Consider the following 20,338-nt stretch of genomic DNA (forward strand, 5'->3'; position numbering starts at 1 on the left):
CGGAGCTGCTGCCATGACCGGACGGCTGTCTGGTTTAACTGCTCGGATAAAGGAGGTTGCACCTGAGTGTGAATCTACGCATTGTATCATTCACAGGGAAATGCTGGCAAGCCGAAAAATGCCACCGGAATTGAACAGCGCATTGAATGACGTTGTTAAAGTTATTAACCACGTCAAAGCACACGCCCTTAATTCGCGCCTGTTTGAGCAACTTTGTGAGGAGATGGACACGGAGCACAGACGCCTTCTCTTATACACAGAAATAAGATGGTTATCCAGAGGGAAATCACTGGCCAGACTGTTTGAATTACGAGAGCCGCTGCAAAGATTTCTATCAGAAAAGAAGTCACCGCTGGCAGCACATTTCAGTGACGAGGAATGGGTCGCAAAACTGGCTTACCTGTGCGATATATTCAACCTGCTCAATGAACTCAATCTGTCACTTCAAGGAAAAATGACAACTGTCTTCAAGTTGGCAGATAAAGTAGCTGCATTTAAAGCCAAATTGGATTTGTGGGGACGGCGCGTGAACAGAGGCATATTGGACATGTTTCAAACATTATCTGGGATTTTGGGTGAGACTGAGCCTGAGTCTTCATTCTCCCAGCAGGTGCACGATCACCTGTCTTTGCTTTTAAAGGAGTTCGAGCGCTACTTCCCAACTACAAAGGACCCACGAACTGGCAAGGAATGGATCCGCGACCCATTTGTCAACAAACCAGGTGAATCTAGCATGTCTGTGCATGAAGAAGATCAACTGCTGGAGATCGCAAATGACGGCGGCCTTAAAAGTATGTTCGAGACAACAACTCTCCCGGTGTTCTGGATTAAAATCATGGCAGAATACCCTGAGATCGCCACCACAGCACTGAAAACCCTGTTGCCATTTCCGACATCATATCTGTGTGAAGCGGGGTTTTCTGCAGTGACAGCAACCAAAACAAAACAACGGAGTAGACTGGACATAAGCAACACATTTCGGGTGTCATTGTCCACCATCACTCCCAGATGGGACCGTCTCATTACAGAGAAACAAGCTCAGGGCTCCCATTGATTTGGCGTTATGGTGAGTTAAAGTTTTCATGCACTTTATATTCGTTTTTGTGGCGTATCGGTATCTTATTTTGCAGGCATGTTTAAACGTTACCATAGCAACTACAGTTAGAGCGCGTTAGAGCAGTGGTCGAGAAGAGGAGAGCTTGTGAGTCTTAGTGGGCACACAAACATGCAGAAGCGTGATCTGACGCTTCACTCTCTCACACTCAGGATATGCTTATGACTTTTTATATGTCATTAACCTTGTCTCTTTTTCTCCCTAGTTTGTGTCTTTCCTTCCTTCCCTCTCTCTCTCTCTGTATTCTCATCATGCAGGTTGCGGGACCAAGATCCAGTTTTCGAGGCTATCCATATCATACATATCATCACCATTATTATTGTGCTATAATTAAAAGTCGATATCATTAACTGTGAAAACTTGTAACTTGATACAGTTGTTGTGTATCTGCTCCTGGTCTCTCTCTCTCTTCTGTCTCTACCTCATCTCCCTCTTGTCCTTTCTCTCCCCCCTTTCTGTCCCCCACCTCTCCGCTGTCCCCCATTTTCCTTTCACCCCAACCAGTCGAGGCAGATGCTGCACATGTGTGAGTCTGGTTCTGTCACAGATTTCTTCTTCTGTTAAGAGGGAGTTTTTTCTCTCCACTGATGCCTAGTGTTTGCTCATTGTGTGAACTGTTGTGTGTTTCTCTGCTCTCCTTGATGTTGTCTATGTACAGAGCCTTGAGATAATGTATGTTATGATTTGGTGCTATACAAATAAAATTGAATTGAATTGAATTGAATTTCCCAATCTGTTCACATTTAATGACATGAGCTTTATGATTCTTGTACTATGCATTTTTAAACTGGAATCCTTTATTATTACAATAGCTCCCCCTCAGGCCACAAAAAAGAAAACAGAATAATAACAAACTAAACGACAGAAACGACCTCCAAAAAGAGATGTCAACCACTCTAAACTTATGTTGACATTCTTCACACTTTATGGGGGTAGTCCCTTATACTAGGCACTCTGTGATAAGTAACTGTCCATTTAGTCCAACATTTTAATATTATTAACCCCTGTTTAGCAAAACACACTTGAACATATCTTATTAAACTAAACTAAACAAAACTCTCTCTCTCTCTTCTGTCTCTACCTCATCTCCCTCTTGTCTTTTCTCTCCCCCCTTTCTGTCCCCCACTTCTCCTCTGTCCCCCATTTTCCTTTCACCCCAACCGGTCGAGGCAGATGACTGCACATCTCTGAGCCTGGTTCTGTCAGAGATTTCTTCTTCAGTTAAGAGGGAGTTTTTTCTCTCCACTGATGCCTAGTGTTTGCTCATTGTGTGAACTGTTGTGTTTCTCTGCTCTCCTTGATGTTGTCTATGTACAGACCTGAGATCATGTGTGTTATGATTTGGCACTATACAAATAAAATTGAATTGAATTAAATTAAATTAAATTAAATTAAATTAAACTAAACTAAACTAAACTAAACTAAACTGAACTGAACCCAATCAAACTAAACTAAACTTCTTATTGCAAACTTGACTGAATCTTTGCCATTTACTGCTCGTCATGTACTTAAGTTGATTTAGAAGCTCCTGCTGCTCCATGATCTTTATGTTGAAACGCCCGCAGTTTTCCTCTCGCTCACCGGCTGCTTTCCACACTGATGCCGACTTGAGTCAAGGTCTTGATGATAGTTTTCTGGAGTCTCTCCAATGCTCATTGGGCTGGCTGGCACGTCGTCCACGTTGACTCCTCTCTTCTGTTTGTCGCAGCGTGCATCCACTGTGCTGCTCAGTGGATTCGCATCTAGTTGAGGGGCGTCTGGAAGCGGACCCCCTCTTTCTTTAAGACCTTCTTGATTTGCGCATATGCTTTGCGCTGTTGGAGCATCCCCCTAGAATAATCATTATCAAAATAAAGGTTATTCTCCAGTGAGACGTGTTTTTTATGCCATGCTTTTTTCAAGACATGTTCTTTTGTCATAAACTGTAGGAAGTTCAAGACAATCGATGGAGGTTGGTCTGCTCTGGGTTTCGGGGCCAGCACTCTGTGGTCTCTCTGAATATGCAGATCTGTGTCAAGCAAGAACTCCTGGTGGAGCCAGGGTGTCCATGAACTCCATTAGTGAATCATACTCCGATTCCAGTCCCTCTGGCACTCCATATATTTCCAGGTTGTTGCGTCTTGAGCATAATTCAAGATCATCCAACTTGTCAAACACAATCTCTTGTAGTTAAATAATGTCCTGTAAAGCGTGTTCATTTCTGAGCCCCAGCTCTCCACTTCTTCAGTAAGAGTGAGAGCTCTTGTTCTGGTCCTCTCCGTAGTAATTCTGAGAAGACCCTGCTCAATTTCCTCCCTCATTTCTTTTATTTCATTCTTCAGTTGCTTTGAGATGTCATCCTTAAACACATTTACATTTCTCGTATCTGTATGCTGATGTCATCCAAGCTAGTGTGGTGCCCAGCCACTAAGTTAGCTTCAGGATGTAGCATGTCTTGTCCATCCGTAGTTTGTATTTTTTTCGTAAATTGCCGTTTTTCTTATTCTTTGCTTTGGATTTTCCTCCTTTCATTCTCAAACTCCTGTAGTTGTCTTTTTTGATTTTTCTAGTTAAATAGGAGTTCACTGTCAGTTATTCAGGGAGCCTGTCACACACATGTCCATCCTGCTTCACCGCCGCCCATCAACTGTTATTCGTAAGAAAACGGAAGCCTGACTAAACGACACCTGTCTGTGAAGCACACTCGAAGAACAGTGTCATATATGGTCATAAAACAGGTCATGAATAGGTCTGCTCAAAGAAAGGTGGTAGTAGTAGGCAGTGATACATGAACTTAGATATGAATAAATGAAGCTAGGCATGAGTATATGAGAGTTAGAGATGAGTATGTGGAATTTCCCATTACATAAGATCAACAAGAGGGGAAACATCTATGGAGTAAAACAATAAACAAAATGAATTACACCATCACATGTTTAAAATACATCATCTTAAAGGACAGTGAGAACAGTGTGCAGTTGCTTTTTTGTGGCACCTCCACATCCATCTCTTCATCTTCGGCTGCGGACAACGCGTCGTCTTCAGAGGAGGAGGGACCCTCGGGGCCGATGTTGTCAGCATTAGGTGGGCGGAGCAAGGGGCCCGTGGTTTGGGGGTATGACCACGGGCCCCTTACTGGCTGGCTGATCCGGGTGGCATTGACGGACCTCTCTGATGAGGGTGTGGCCCAACACATGTCTCGCAGGGACCCAGGACCTCTCCTCCGGGCCATAGCCTTCCCAGTCTACCACGTATTGGAGCCCTCTACCACACTGCCGGGACCACAGGGGACGAGGAACAGTATAAGTGGGACCCCCATCTATGAGGCGAGGAGGCGGAGGAAGTGGAGCAATGGGGACCAGAGCACTCTCTTGTACTGGTTTAATCCTAGAGACATGGAAGGTGGGATGGACCCGCATGGACCTGGGGAGCTTGAGCCTCATTGCCACTGGATTGATGATCTTTTGAATCTCGAACGGCCTGACAAACCGAGGAGCCAGATTCTTGGACTCCACCCTCAGAGGGAGATCATGGGTGGAGAGCTAGACCCTCTGACCAGGTTGGTACTCGGGGCTGGGAGCGGTGGCGGTTGGCCGCGGGCGTGTAGCGACTAGCGGCTCAAAGAAGGGCGGCTCGGGCTCGGATCCAAGTCCTGCGGCAGCGACGGATGAAAGCCTGGACAGACGGGCAAGCGCTCTCTCTCTCCAGAGCTGGGAACAGGGGTGGCTGGAAGCTGTAGGCATATTGGAAGGGGGAGAGGCCCGTTGCAGTGCTGGTTAGGGTGTTGTGGGCATACTCGACCCACAGGAGTTGTTTGGACCAGGACGACGGGTGTTGGGACGTCATGCAGCGGAGGGCCATCTCCATCTCCTGATTCTTGCGTTCAGTCCGGCCATTGGACTGGGGATGGAATCCCGAGGACAGGCTGACGGATCTTGCTGAACCGATCTACTACCGTCAGGATGGTAGTGTTGCGGCTGGATGGTGGTAGACCGGTGACAAAGTCCACAGAGATGTGGGACCAGGGGCGATGAGGGACCGGCAGGGGGTGCAGAAGACCAGCTGGAGCCTGGAGGCTTGTGTTGACAACAGGTAGGGCAGGCGTTGACGAACCCCCGAGTGTCCTTGCCCAGGTTAGCCTCCCTGGTCTGTCGGATCACTGGGTGGCAGGTGAGTCTGGAACCATGAGCCCACTGGAGACCCTCGGACCGGAGATTAGGCCCCTACGACGTCTGGTGCTGGGCTAGAGCTGGTGGGTGATTCAGGAACAGAAGCTTGCTTTATGCAGACCTGGTGGCATGATGAGCTCCACCCCAGTATAGCCCCTGTAGACCAGTCAAGGTGCGGGTTGTGACGTCGGAGCCAGGGGAAGCCCAGGAGAAGACGATGACAAGGAGAGTGCAGGATGTGAAACTGTGCAGTATGTGGATGGGCACTGTCTGATGCGTGACTCTCCCCAGGGGGCGACTATCCAGGGCATTGGTGGGCACCGGAACAGGCAGGGGAACTCGACCGACACCTAGCTGACATGCTAGAGCATCGTCGATAATGTTCATGTCCGAACCAGAGTCTATGAGAATGGCTAGGGTCTGGGAACCCTGGAGCAGCAGCAGCCGTGCTTGACACAGGGGGGCGCAGGTTGGAGGAGGGTTTAGCTGTATGACTCACCAGGACCTCCTCCCTCACTGGTGAGCGCAACCTTTTACGGGACACCTGGAGATAAAGTCACCAGCCTGGCCACAGTAAAGGCAGAGGTTTGCCACGTGGCGTCTCTCTCTCTCTTCCGGGGTGAGACTGGCCCGGCCCACTGCAGGCTCAGAGTCTCTTGGAAGTTGGCTGACCGGGGAAGATGACAGCGTGGGCATAGCAGGACCCCTGGCAGAGACCCATGAGACCACCAGAGACGTCGGGACCCCTGGATGCCACCCCAAACACCTTGCGGAGCTTGGCGGCGAAGGCTTGGAAGGAGGAGCAGGGTGGTGTGTGTCGCTCCCACTCGGCCATTCCCCATAGTCCAACACGACCCGTCAGATGATTAATGGCGAATGCCACTCTGGCTTCCTCCGAAGCTAAGGTGTGGTGCTGCAGAGCGAAGAGGATGTAGCAGTTGGTGATAAATGGGTTGCAGCCCTCCACATCCCTGGCGTAACGTTCGGGGATGTTAAGCCTGTTCAAATGTTAAATCTAAATCCAAATGTTAAATCTAAATGTTAAATGTTAAATCTAATTGTTTCGGGTGAAACTAAATATTGAACTAATATGCAAATTCATAATCCTGTGTTTATAGTGTCAAATAACAAATAAAAACCATCTCATCCGGGGAAATGGACTCTTGGACATGGATTATCGTAATAATAACTACCTACAATAATAAACATGTTTGGACAAACTGTATTTGAAGAGTACTTTGAGTTTTTAGCATCACTTTTATGAAGGGTGTGGGATTTATGCGCTGTAGCCAGCCACAAGGGGCTAATCTGATCAGTCCGATGTTAATCTGATCAGTCAGATGTTACTCTGATCAATCAGATGTTAATTCAATTCAATTCAATTAAATTTTATTTGTATAGCACCAAATCATAACATACATTATCTCAAGGCACTGTACATAGACAACATCAAGGAGAGCAGAGAAACACAACAGTTCACACAATGAGCAAACACTAGGCATCAGTGGAGAGAAAAAAACTCCCTCTTAACAGAAGAAGAAATCTCTGACAGAACCAGGCTCAGAGATGTGCGGTCATCTGCCTCGACCGGTTGGGGTAAAAGGAAAAATGGGGGACAGCGGAGAGGTGGGGGACAGAAAGGGGGGAGAGAAAGGACAAGAGGGAGATGAGGTAGAGACAGAAGAGAGAGAGAGACCAGGAGCAGATACACAACAACTCTATCAGGTTACAAGTTTATACAGTCAATGATATCGACTTTTAATTATAGCACAATAATAATGGTGATGATATGTATGATATGGATAGCCTCGAAAACTGGATCTGGATCCTGCAACCTGCATGATGAGAATACAGAGAGAGAGAGAGAGAGGGAAGGAAGGAAAGACACAAACTAGGGAGAAAAAGAGACAAGGTTAATGACATATAAAAAGTCATATTCATACCCTGAGTGTGAGAGAGTGAATGTGCGTGCACCACAGGAAAATCCCCCAGCAGTCTAGGTCTATAGCAGCAGAACTAAGAGATGGTCCAGGTTTCCCTGAACCAGCTCTAACTATAAGCTTTATCAAAAAGGAAAGTTTTAAGTCTAACTTTAAATACAGAGAGAGTGTCCGCCTCCCGAACTGTCATTGGGAGCTGGTTCCACAGGAGAGGAGGAGCCTGGTAACTGAAGGCTCCGCCTCCCATTCTACTCTTACAGACTCTGGGAACCAAAAGTAAACCTGTATTTTGTGACCTAAGTGGTCTATTAGGGTAATAGGGTAAGACTAGGTCTTTCAGGTATGAAGGGGCCTGACCATTAAGTGCTTTGTACGTGAGGAGGAGGATTTTAAATTGAATTCTAAACTGTGGATGGAGCCAGTGTAGAGAAGCTAACACTGGAGTTATATGGTCTCTCTTTCTAGTTCCTGTCAGAACTCGTGCTGCAGCATTTTGAATGAACTGAAGGGTTCTAACAGACTTGTTGGAACATCCTGATAATAAGGAGTTACAGTAATCTAATCTAGATGTAACAAAAGCATGAACTAGTTTTTCAGCGTCCTGTAAAGGCAGAATGTTTCTAATTTTCATAATGTTCCGCAGGTGTAAGAAGGCTGTTCTGGAAATTAGTTTTATGTGTGAATCAAATGACATTTCCTGGTCAAAAGTAACGAGAGGGGTCTAGCTGCAGACCTGCACTGTCAGGACCCTTCGTTGCAGACCTGCACTGTGAGGTCTCCTGCACTGTCAGGACTGGAAGCTGATTCGAAGCCTTTCAAAATAAAAGCGAGCATACCGGAAGCATACATTCAAAATAAAAGCGAGCATACTTGAAGCACGTATTTTTCATTCCCCATGTGAAGTGTGAAGACGACGAGGTGAGTAACAGTCAAGTGACAACAACTTTGCGTCATACGAAGAAACAGAAACAGTCTTTATTCACTAGAATGTTATGTTGCACACTATATATTGTCCTGTAAAGTTATATTAATTTGAAAGAATCGGGTTTTGGACTTTTGGGTAGTTTTCAGCGTTGTTATCGTATGATAGTGCTCACTTCAATGTGCCATTTTCCTACTCAAAGACCAAGAAAACTGAGTTATATCATATAATTTTTATATAATTTGTTTTACTTATTACGACATCAACACTTGTTTGCAGCCAGAGTGGAGATGCCTCAGATTTTGAACATGAACAGCACCCAAACTGAGGAGGCTGCGCAGGAAATGGGAAAGCTGTTTGACACGATGGATCTGAATGAGGAAGAGAAAGAATTCATTCTTGAGCCTTTTAAATTTATTTTTTACCAGATTGAAGATATGTGGCTCTTCTGTGAAGAGATTATGGACAAACGAGGGTACTTGTCGTACTGTGAGTACAAAGAGTAGAAAGAAAAAAAAAAAAAAGTTAAAATTGTGGAAAAAGAAAAAAAAAACTGCTTAGGAGATATTGGTTATCTGGGTCATAGGTATTCAGTAATTCACTTTGCTAAGCTAAGTTCATTTAAAATCATCAACCCTCACACCCTCCATGTGGTCCAATAGCACAAGGTAAGAACATAGCACAAACAATATTAAGCAATTATTAAATGAATTATGAGGTGTTATAATTGCAAACAAACATAAGATATTGCCTATATAAAAAAAATAAGTAAATCAATATGTATATGGTCCAGCAGTATATAATATTTTGTTCGTTTTTTATCTTGACATTTTCCTGAGTTTTTTCACCTTATACAGTTGAACTGGAAAGATATACAGTTTTTTTTTTAAATCTCTTTCATTAAACACATGGATACACATAAACATATTTACATTGTAAACATAAAAAAAAGATTCAACAAACATTGGGAACGAAAAATACGTGCTTCCGGTATGGTCGCTTTTATTTTGAAAGGCTTCGAATCAACTTCCGGTCCTGACAGTGCAGGAGACCTCACAGTGCAGGTCTGCAACGAAGGGTCCTGACAGTGCAGGTCTGCAGCTAGACTGTCTTGAAAGTAACTCCAAGGTTCCTCACAGTGGAACTGGAAGCCATGGTGATGTCATCTAAAGTGACAATGTGATCAGAAAGTTTTTCTCTGAGGTGTTTAGGGCCGAGTATAAAAGTTTAAAAGTAGAAAGTTACAGGTCATCCAGGACTTAATGTCTCTGAGACATTCCTGGAGTTGAACAACCTGATTTATTTCATCCGGCCTCATTGATAAATATAGCTATAATCTGATCAATCAGATGTTAATCTGATCAATCAGATGTTACTCTGATCAGTCAACTGTTAATCTGATCAGTCAGATGTTATTCTGATCAGTCTGATCAGTCAGATGTTACTCTGATCAGTCTGATCGATCAGATGTTACTCTGATCAGTCAGATGTTAATCTGATCAGTCAGATGTTAATCTGATCAGTCAGATGTTAATCTGATCAGTCTGATCAATCAGATGTTACTCTGATCAGTCTGATCGATCAGATGTTACTCTGATCAGTCAGATGTTAATCTGATCAGTCAGATGTTACTCTGATCAGTCAGATGTTACTCTGATCAGTCAGCTGTTAATCTGATCAGTCATATGTTACTCTGATCAGTCAGATGTTACTCTGATCAGTCATATGTTACTCTGATCAGTCAGATGTTACTCTGATCAGTCATATGTTACTCTGATCAGTCAGCTGTTAATCTGATCAGTCAGCTGTTAATCTGATCAGTCAGATGTTACTCTGATCAGTCAGCTGTTAATCTGATCAGTCATATGTTACTCTGATCAGTCAGATGTTACTCTGATCAGTCATATGTTACTCTGATCAGTCAGATGTTACTCTGATCAGTCATATGTTACTCTGATCAGTCAGCTGTTAATCTGATCAGTCATATGTTACTCTGATCAGTCAGATGTTACTCTGATCAGTCAGATGTTACTCTGATCAGTCAGCTGTTAATCTGATCAGTCATATGTTACTCTGATCAGTCAGATGTTACTTTGATCAGTCAGCTGTTAATCTGATCAGTCAGATGTTACTCTGATCAGTCAGATGTTACTCTGATCAATCAGATGTTTCTCTGATGAGTCAGCTGCTAATCTGAACTAGAGTTTTATGAACCTGCATTAAAACATTACAGTGATCACATGAATCCAGATTATTATTGAATGATTGCATTAAGACTGGTGTTTGTTTTTTGAGGTTTGAAACAGCTCAGGTTGTAAAAGTGATCCTGCAGAAAAACAACAGGTGTGGATTTAACAGTGTCTATAATCTGTCACATGAATATGTTAATGTTCATATGAACACATTAATGTTCATTCATGTGCAGTCAATAAATCAATCTTTTTTATTCACGTTGTCATTCCTGAGAGAAGGTACTTCACAGTGACACCGGCGGGGGCGCAGTAAGAAAACAAAGAGAGTAGGCTAAAGCGGAAATGACGTCACCGTGTTTCGATCCAATGAGAGCCGCAGCTCTAGCTTTCAACGGAGGCTTGTCCGCGAGACGAGTGACGTTAGACGAGTGTTTTTCTTATTGCCCGACGTAAAAGGTGAGAAAACGAACTTTAATCGATTAAAAAAATAACCGTTTATCGATATGATGAAGTGTTAGCGTGTTCGCTAATGTTAGCCCCGTTTAAAACAAACACGAATGACGTTATTTACTTCTGTAGTTAGTTTTCTTCAGTGTGTGCTGTTAACCTGCTCTAAACCTGGTTAAGATGCTCTTACCCCGGTTAACCTGGTTAAGCTACTGTAACCCTGGTTAACCCGGTTAACCTGGTTAAGCTGCTCTAACCCTGGTAAAATGTGACATTAGACTTTATTTCTAAAAATACACAAGCAAGAAGTGATCTCATAGGAGGTGGAGCCAGGTCACTCTGGTCGAGTGCTGCCTCGTGTGGTCAGTTTGTGTCACTGAAATAAATCAGAATGAAGGACTTAAAAACCAGAATTGTTCCAAAAATGCAACTTCTGCAGAGCAGGAAGTAGACGACCACTTCCTGTTTGTGTTTCAGGTTGTTGTTTTTTTTGGACTTTGATTTTTAAAGTGGTTAAGCTGCTCTAACCCTGGTTAAGCTGGTTAAATTACTTTAGCCTGGTTAAGATGGTTAAGCTGTGATAAAAGAATGAACAAATGATTAAAACACTATTATCAGTGTTTAATAATTTGTTTGCTAAATAATTTCAGTAATGAAATTTATGAAGTTTGATGATTGAGTATTGACCAGTGATTGTTGTCCTGTCCTGTAGGTGGATTGTCCTCTGATTGGTCCATCATGGCGTCCTCACAGTAAGCTGCTCTTTGGCCCTTTCTCAAAACTCAAGTATGCAAGGATGTACTTGCATACTTAGGAAGTATGGACTTGAGAAGTACACACTTACAGACTACACACAGAGTACACACCGAGTACACACAGTGTACACACAGAGTACTCACAGAGTACTCACAGAGTACTCACAGAGTACACAAGTATGATTCTTCAGTTAGAACAGCAGCTACTTCCTTCTACTGTTTGAATGGCGGGTGGCACCAAGTGCTTAAGCCTCATTAGCGCCACCTACAGTGTTGATAAATGAACATATGAAATACTTTTAATATATTGTTATTATTTTCACATTTTAAATATTTAACTTCATTTATTAATTTATTTTGTCAAAATATACAGTACCATGTGGAAATAGATATATTACCACATTGTAAAGTAGTGTGTATGTGTATATATATATGTGTATATATATATGTGTGTGTATATATATATGTGTATATATGTATATATATGTATGTATATATATGTATGTATATGTATATATATTTACATATATATATATACACATATGTGTACATGTTATATTTAAATACAGAAACAATGACTGTGCGACTTTACTATGATTCTAAAATAAATCAAACATTAATAATATACAAACTGTCAGGTCAAAACATTTACATTAAAAACAAAATAACACATTAACAACATATCTATGGATCTAATGACAGAGATGTCATGATTTCATCAGGACAGGCCGAGGTAAAGCTGCCCTCTGCTGGACACTGTGAGCCCCAGTGTCTGCAGAGGCGGAGCTTATCACCTCTGACCACGTCGCTGCCAAACTATAAATACGTCAGATGTTAAAACACAAACCACATGTTTGAATTCTAAATGACTCAAATGATCTTAAAACTTTGTTCAGGACAAAGGTTTATATTTGTATTCTCTGCTGCTATGTTCCGTCCAAATGCATTCTGGGATACATGGCTTTCCCAAGTATGCTCAAGTCACCCAATGCATGCTGGGTAAAACGGGTGGAGCCAGAACACTTCTGGGTTTGAGAACCATACTCACTGCTCACGTACTAGAGAAGTGGAACAGAACTTGGACTGAGACTAATGAGGTTTCACAAGTACGAGAGTACAGGAATACGGGAGTGCGATAGTGTGAGAGTACGGGAGTACGAGTGTACAGGAGTGCGAGAGTGCAAGAGTACGAGAGAGCAAGAGTGTGGGAGTGCGAGAGTGCAATAGTGTGAGAGTACGAGAGTGTGAGAGTGCGGACAAGTATGGTTATAGAGAAATGGCCATTGTTCTCACATAGTTTCTCTTTATGACATCACTTTATGTCTCACATGATCATGTGACCTGATTGGCTGCAGGTGGACTCAGCGTGAGGTGGACCAGAGTGGAGGGGTGGAGCTTCAGTGGGAGGGCGGGGCCAGGCAGATCAGTGAGTATTGCAAAGAACTTCTGACAAGAAGAGGAGAGGAGCTGAGTTTAGACGAGCTGAGAGCTGAGAGATACTTCAACAAGAGACAGAAGGACATGGAAGGTACTGTCTCTGTCTATATCTCTGACCTGTCTCTGTCTATGTCTCTGTCTGACCTGTCTCTGTCTCTGACCTGTCTGTGTGTCCCGCGTCCTCAGAGCGGTTGAAGCGACTGAAGGAGGTGAAGCATGAGTTGAATCAGCAGCTGCAGGAGAAGAGGAGATTGTTAGAGCTGCATGTATCACAACATCAGGTGATTCATGTTCAAGGGGATCAATACTATTATTGATCCCCTTTAACATTACACACGATCAATACTGTTATTGATCCACTTTAACTTTACACACGATCAGTACTGTTATTGATCCACTTTAACTTTACACACGATCTATACTATTATTGATCACCTGTAACTTTACACACGATCAACTTTACACACGATCAGTACTATTATTGATTGTGTGTTTCCTCCTGCAGGTGCTTCATGACACCACACCTGCATCTGATGCCTCCTTCCACAGTTATGAGTCACAGTCAGCTGATGCACAGCCTGCTGGGTAATGATGACATCATCATGACATCATTCACACACAGATGTGTGAATGACAGTGACTAAAAGTGTGTGTGTCTGTCTGTCTGTGTGTGTCTGTGTCTGTGTGTGTGTCAGAAACTCTGAGCTTCATGACGCCGTCTTCCTTCCCCCTGAGGAGAAACCACAGCGTGTGCAGATCCAGGTCCTCAGACCAGAACCAGGTGAGCTGATGTCACAGTTGTGGTGTTTTGTGTGTTTGTTTGAGGCACACACTGTACTGAGAGCTGGTTCTCAGTACAATCAGCTGAGACTCTGTTCTGGTCAGGTGGTCCTGAAGACGTCCTCTCCCACACACTCGCCCCCCCTCACAAATCGGACTCTCAGAGTCTGATCGGGGAGACGAGTGGGGACAGTGGAGGAAGTAGTCCAGTGTCGGACCAGGAGGGGGCGGAGCCTGTGTCATCAGCTGGTACGTGGATGTTCATGATCACCAGTCTATGTCAGTGAAGCTTCTTTTATTGATCAGCATGCTTTCAGGACCTGTGGGCGGGGCTGTGGATCCATGTGACGCACAAGTCCGGCAGCGGCTGATGGATCTGTGTGATGTCACTTCCTGTCCCGGTCTTCTCTGTCTGTCACAGCCCCTCCCTGACATGGGCAGCAGTCTGCAGCTGGGTGAGACCTTCAGGTTCAGATCCAGGTCCTGACCACACACAACCATCCTCATCTGTGTGTGTGTGTGTGTGTGTGTGTGTCCACCAGGGGGCGACCTGTACCACATCCACAGCAGAGTGATGGATGGAGGAAGTTTCTGCGTGTACAGCGGAGCGTTAGCAGAAGACGACGTGATGCTCAAGGTGACGCAGCTTTGACTGCAGCTGAGGATTATGGGTAGTGTAGTGTTGGTGATCAGCTGTCGTTTTACTTTCATTTGCAAAGCGGTCTCCATGGTAATGGCTGACTCCTGTCTCTACCCGCAGGTGGACAGCTGCCTCGTTCCCTGGGACTTTCATCAATTCAGTCGTCTGAAGAAGAGTCTGTCCATGTCCATGTCCACGGCGGCGCTCCCTCAGGTCAGCTGCTTCCTGTTCTTAAACGGCTGTGTCACCATCTACACCAGCCCACCTGACCAACTGTTCACAGTGAGTCACTTCCAGGGTTCTCGCACCTTAGTTCACGTCAAATTCTAGGACTTTTCAAGAACTTTCCAGGACCAATTCACTCAAATTCAAGGACCAAATGTGCCGAAACAGTTTAAAGTGGGAGCAAGAGCTGGTCTGGGTCCATGGCATCCTCTGACTGTCCTCCTGACTGTCCTCTGACTGTCCTCCTGACTGTCCTCCTGACTGTCCTCTGACTGTCCTCCTGACTGTCCTCTGACTGTCCTCCTGACTGTCCTCTGACTGTCCTTAGGCTCTTCACAGATGTCGTTACAAACATTCAAGCACTTTCAAGGACCACGTTTGTTTAGGGTGATTTTCAAAATCAAGGATTTCAAGGACCAGAAAGAACTTCACTTCCTCACAGACGACACACACACACGCACAGACACCACACTCATACACTCACAGACGACATACACACTCACAGACGACACACACACACTCACAGACACACACACACACTCACGGACACACACTCACAGACGACATACACACTCACAGACGTCACACACACACTCACAGACACACACACACACACACACACACACTCACGGACACACACTCACAGACGACACAGACACACACACACACTCACACACAGACACACGCACTCACAGACGACACACGCATTCACAGACAACACACAGACGACACACACACACACACTCACAGACAACACACACTCATAGACACACTCACAGACAACACACACACACACACTCATAGACACACTCACAGACGACAGACACACACACACTTACCTAGACACACACACTCACACACAGACACACACGCACTCACAGACGACACACACACTCACAGACGACACACACACGCACTCACACACACATTCAGACGAACACACACTCACAGACGACACACACACTCACTCACAGACAACACATAGACACACACAATCACAGACGACTCACACACAGACACACACACTCAGACACACACACTCACAGACGACACACTCACTCACAGACGACACCCACTCACTCACTCACAGACGACACACACACTCACAGACACACACACACACACTCACAGACGACACACACACAATCACAGACGACTCACACACACACGCACTCACAGACAACACACACTCACACACAGACACACACACACACACAGACGACACACACTCACAGACACACACTCACAGACGACTCACACACACTCACAGACAACACACACTCACAGACGACAGACACTCACAGACACACACACGCACTCACAGACGACTCACACACACACACACTCACAGACAACACACACTCACACACACACTCACAGACAACACATAGACACACACAATCACAGACGACTCACACACAGACACACACACACAGACGACACACACACTCAGACACACACACTCACAGACGACACACTCACTCACAGACGACACCCACTCACTCACTCACAGACGACACACACACTCACAGACGACACACACACAATAACAGACGACTCACACACACACGCACTCACAGACAACACACACTCACACACACATACACACACTCACACTCACAGACGACTCACACACACACTCACAGACAACACACACTCACACACAGACACACACACACAGACGACACACACTCACAGACGACTCACACACACTCACAGACAACACACTCACAGACGACAGACACTCACAGACACACACACGCACTCACAGACGACACACACACAATCACAGACGACTCTCACACACACACGCACTCACAGACACACACGCGCACTCACAGACGACACACTCACACACACAGAGACACACACAACTATTATTGTTATTATTATCAAACTGATGTGTGTTGTCGCCGCCTCGCCTCACCACGGTTTAAGTTGTGTTTCCATAGTAACCTGGTACCAGGTACTAAAGATATTACCTGCTCCGGCAAGGTTCCAAAAGTGTGTGTGTGTGTGTGTGTGTTACCAGGAGTTGACAGACTGTGACTCCGCCCCCTGCAGTAAAGCGTTCCTCCTGCTGCAGCTCGTGTCGCAGCTTCACTCGTGTGGCGTCGTCCACGCTGACCTGCGGCCAAACGTCCTCGCCTGTTCTTATAGGTGCGTCTCCTGTGGGGGTAGGAGCAGGGGGCGGAGTCATGAGACGGTCACTGTGTTGGTGTTTGTTGTCACTGCAGAGCTTTTATGGATGTTGCCGGACTCTTCCCGGTGGACTGGTCTTCCTCTGTGGACCTGGACCTGCAGCGGGAGGTGACGTCGGTGCAGCAGCTGGACTCGGCTCAGGTCTACATCAGTCTGGGTCTGCTGGACCCGACGTCTCCACCCCAGCTGGTACCAAAGCCTGAACACGTGTACCATTTCTACACCCGTGTCACTTGCTGGCCTAACCCCGCCCCTTCTGCTAACCTGTCAGGTGGACCTGGTGGGTGTGGCTGAAACGATGCACCTCCTCCTGACCGGCAGCAGGATGGTCCTGGTGAAAGATGGCGACGGTTGGACTGCGGAGACGTTCAGCAGAGACGAGCCCTGGTCTGAGAAAAACCATGATCAATAATGATCAATGATCAATAATCAATGAAAGTGTTTGAACCTGTGTGTGTGTGTGTGTGTGTGTGTGTCAGTAACATGTCTCACAGGAAGTGGACCATGTGGACGAGGTTTTTCCGCTTGCTGCTGAACGTCGGCGCTCGCTCGTCTGTGTCTGTGCTGTCGGAGCTGAAGCAGCTGATGTCATCACTTTAATCTCAAACTCTCATTTCACTTAATAAAACTCATCTCTTTTAGTTGTTGGGTTGTTTGCATGACGACAGTGAAAACTGAAAAATACAAACGATACAGATCAGTGACCGGCAGAGGGCGAATGATTCACAGGAAGCTGAAGACCAGTAAAGTCTGGAAGACCCTCAAGTACACAAGTATGTACTGAGAAGTACGACTGGAGTACACACTCAGAGTACTCACAAAGTACACACAGAGTACACACATACTATCAGAGTACTCACAGTACACACAGATTACTCAAAGTGCACACTCACAGTACACACAGTACTCGGAGTACATGGTCACAGAGTACACACTCAGTACACTCAGAGTACACACCCACAGAGTACTCACAGAGTACACAAGTATGATTCTTCAGTTAGAACAGCGGCTACTTCCTTCTACTGTTTGAATGGCGGGTGGCACAAAGTGCTTAAGCCTCATTAGCGCCACCTACAGTGTTGATAAATGAACAGGAAATACATTTAATATATTGTTATTTTCACATTTTAAATATTTAACTTCATTCATTAATTTATTTTGTTAAAAAATACAGTACCATGTGGAAATAGATATGTTCCATGTATGTGTATGTATATATATTTACATATTATATTTAAATACATAGACGATGGATGTGCAACTTTACTATAAATCTAAAGTAGTGTGTGTGATAAAGACTGGCTGAAGTGTGTGTGTGTGTGTGTGATAAAGACTCTGGCTGAAGTGTGTGTGTGTGTGTGATAAAGACTCTGGCTGAAGTGTGTGTGTGTGTGTGTGTGTGTGTGATAAAGACTCTGGCTGAAGTGTGTGTGTGTGTGTGATAAAGACTCTGGCTGAAGTGTGTGTGTGTGTGTGATAAAGACTGGCTGAAGTGTGTGTGTGTGTGTGTGATAAAGACTGGCTGAAGTGTGTGTGTGTGTGTGTGTGTGATAAAGACTGGCTGAAGTGTGTGTGTGTGTGATAATGACTGGCTGAAGTGTGTGTGTGATAATGACTGGCTGAAGTGTGTGTGTGTGTGTGTGATAAAGACTCTGGCTGAAGTGTGTGTGTGTGTGTGTGTGATAAAGACTGGCTGAAGTGTGTGTGTGTGTGTGATAATGACTGGCTGAAGTGTGTGTGTGATAATGACTGGCTGAAGTGTGTGTGTGTGTGTGTGTGTGATAAAGACTCTGGCTGAAGTGTGTGTGTGTGTGTGATAAAGACTGGCTGAAGTGTGTGTGTGTGTGTGTGTGATAAAGACTCTGGCTGAAGTGTGTGTGTGTGTGTGTGATAAAGACTGGCTGAAGTGTGTGTGTGTGTGTGATAAAGACTGGCTGAAGTGTGTGTGTGTGATAATGACTGGCTGAAGTGTGTGTGTGTGTGTGTGTGATAAAGACTGGCTGAAGTGTGTGTGTGTGTGTGTGTGTGATAAAGACTGGCTGAAGTGTGTGTGTGATAATGACTGGCTGAAAGTGTGTGTGTGTGTGTGATAAAGACTGGCTGAAGTGTGTGTGTGTGATAATGACTGGGTGAAGTGTGTGTGTGTGTGATAAAGACTGGCTGAAGTGTGTGTGTGTGTGTGATAAAGACTGGCTGAAGTGTGTGTGTGTGATAAAGACTGGCTGAAGTGTGTGTGTGTGATAAAGACTGGCTGAAGTGTGTGTGTGTGATAAAGACTCTGGCTGAAGTGTGTGTGTGTGTGTGAGATAAAGACTGGCTGAAGTGTGTGTGTGTGTGTGATAAAGACTGGCTGAAGTGTGTGTGTGTGTGTGATAAAGACTGGCTGAAGTGTGTGTGTGTGATAAAGACTGGCTGAAGTGTGTGTGTGTGTGTGTGATAAAGACTCTGGCTGAAGTGTGTGTGTGTGTGTGATAAAGACTGGCTGAAGTGTGTGTGTGTGTGTGTGATAAAGACTGGCTGAAGTGTGTGTGTGTGTGTGTGTGATAAAGACTGGCTGAAGTGTGTGTGTGTGTGATAATGACTGGCTGAAGTGTGTGTGTGATAATGACTGGCTGAAGTGTGTGTGTGTGTGTGTGTGTGTGATAAAGACTCTGGCTGAAGTGTGTGTGTGTGTGTGTGTGATAAAGACTGGCTGAAGTGTGTGTGTGTGTGATAATGACTGGCTGAAGTGTGTGTGTGATAATGACTGGCTGAAGTGTGTGTGTGTGTGTGTGTGTGTGATAAAGACTCTGGCTGAAGTGTGTGTGTGTGTGTGATAAAGACTGGCTGAAGTGTGTGTGTGTGTGTGTGATAAAGACTCTGGCTGAAGTGTGTGTGTGTGTGTGTGTGATAAAGACTGGCTGAAGTGTGTGTGTGTGTGTGATAAAGACTGGCTGAAGTGTGTGTGTGTGATAATGACTGGCTGAAGTGTGTGTGTGTGTGTGTGTGTGATAAAGACTGGCTGAAGTGTGTGTGTGTGATAATGACTGGCTGAAGTGTGTGTGTGTGTGTGTGTGATAAAGACTGGCTGAAGTGTGTGTGTGTGTGATAAAGACTGGCTGAAGTGTGTGTGTGATAATGACTGGCTGAAAGTGTGTGTGTGTGTGTGATAAAGACTGGCTGAAGTGTGTGTGTGTGATAATGACTGGGTGAAGTGTGTGTGTGTGTGATAAAGACTGGCTGAAGTGTGTGTGTGTGTGTGATAAAGACTGGCTGAAGTGTGTGTGTGTGATAAAGACTGGCTGAAGTGTGTGTGTGTGATAAAGACTGGCTGAAGTGTGTGCGTGTGATAAAGACTCTGGCTGAAGTGTGTGTGTGTGTGTGAGATAAAGACTGGCTGAAGTGTGTGTGTGTGTGTGATAAAGACTGGCTGAAGTGTGTGTGTGTGTGTGATAAAGACTGGCTGAAGTGTGTGTGTGTGATAAAGACTGGCTGAAGTGTGTGTGTGTGTGTGTGATAAAGACTGGCTGAAGTGTGTGTGTGTGATAAAGACTCTG

General features: G+C 45.0%; 1 protein-coding gene across 1 annotated transcript; it reads left to right on the forward strand.

The window, feature by feature from the left end:
* Positions 1 to 10,686: 10,686 nt before the first annotated feature.
* On the forward strand, positions 10,687 to 17,443 carry bub1ba (BUB1 mitotic checkpoint serine/threonine kinase Ba). The gene is made up of 14 exons (XM_058641917.1): positions 10,687 to 10,772; positions 11,476 to 11,515; positions 12,874 to 13,046; positions 13,142 to 13,236; positions 13,461 to 13,540; positions 13,651 to 13,736; positions 13,841 to 13,984; positions 14,053 to 14,190; positions 14,278 to 14,372; positions 14,496 to 14,657; positions 16,633 to 16,760; positions 16,838 to 16,991; positions 17,074 to 17,189; positions 17,282 to 17,443. The coding sequence occupies exons 2-14, from the start codon at positions 11,502 to 11,504 to the stop codon at positions 17,400 to 17,402; spliced, it is 1,506 nt and encodes a 501-aa protein (XP_058497900.1). The 5' UTR covers positions 10,687 to 10,772; positions 11,476 to 11,501; the 3' UTR covers positions 17,403 to 17,443.
* Positions 17,444 to 20,338: the final 2,895 nt, after the last annotated feature.

This window comes from Solea solea, chromosome 11 (assembly GCF_958295425.1).
Source record: "Solea solea chromosome 11, fSolSol10.1, whole genome shotgun sequence".
NCBI classification, from domain to species: domain Eukaryota; kingdom Metazoa; phylum Chordata; class Actinopteri; order Pleuronectiformes; family Soleidae; genus Solea; species Solea solea.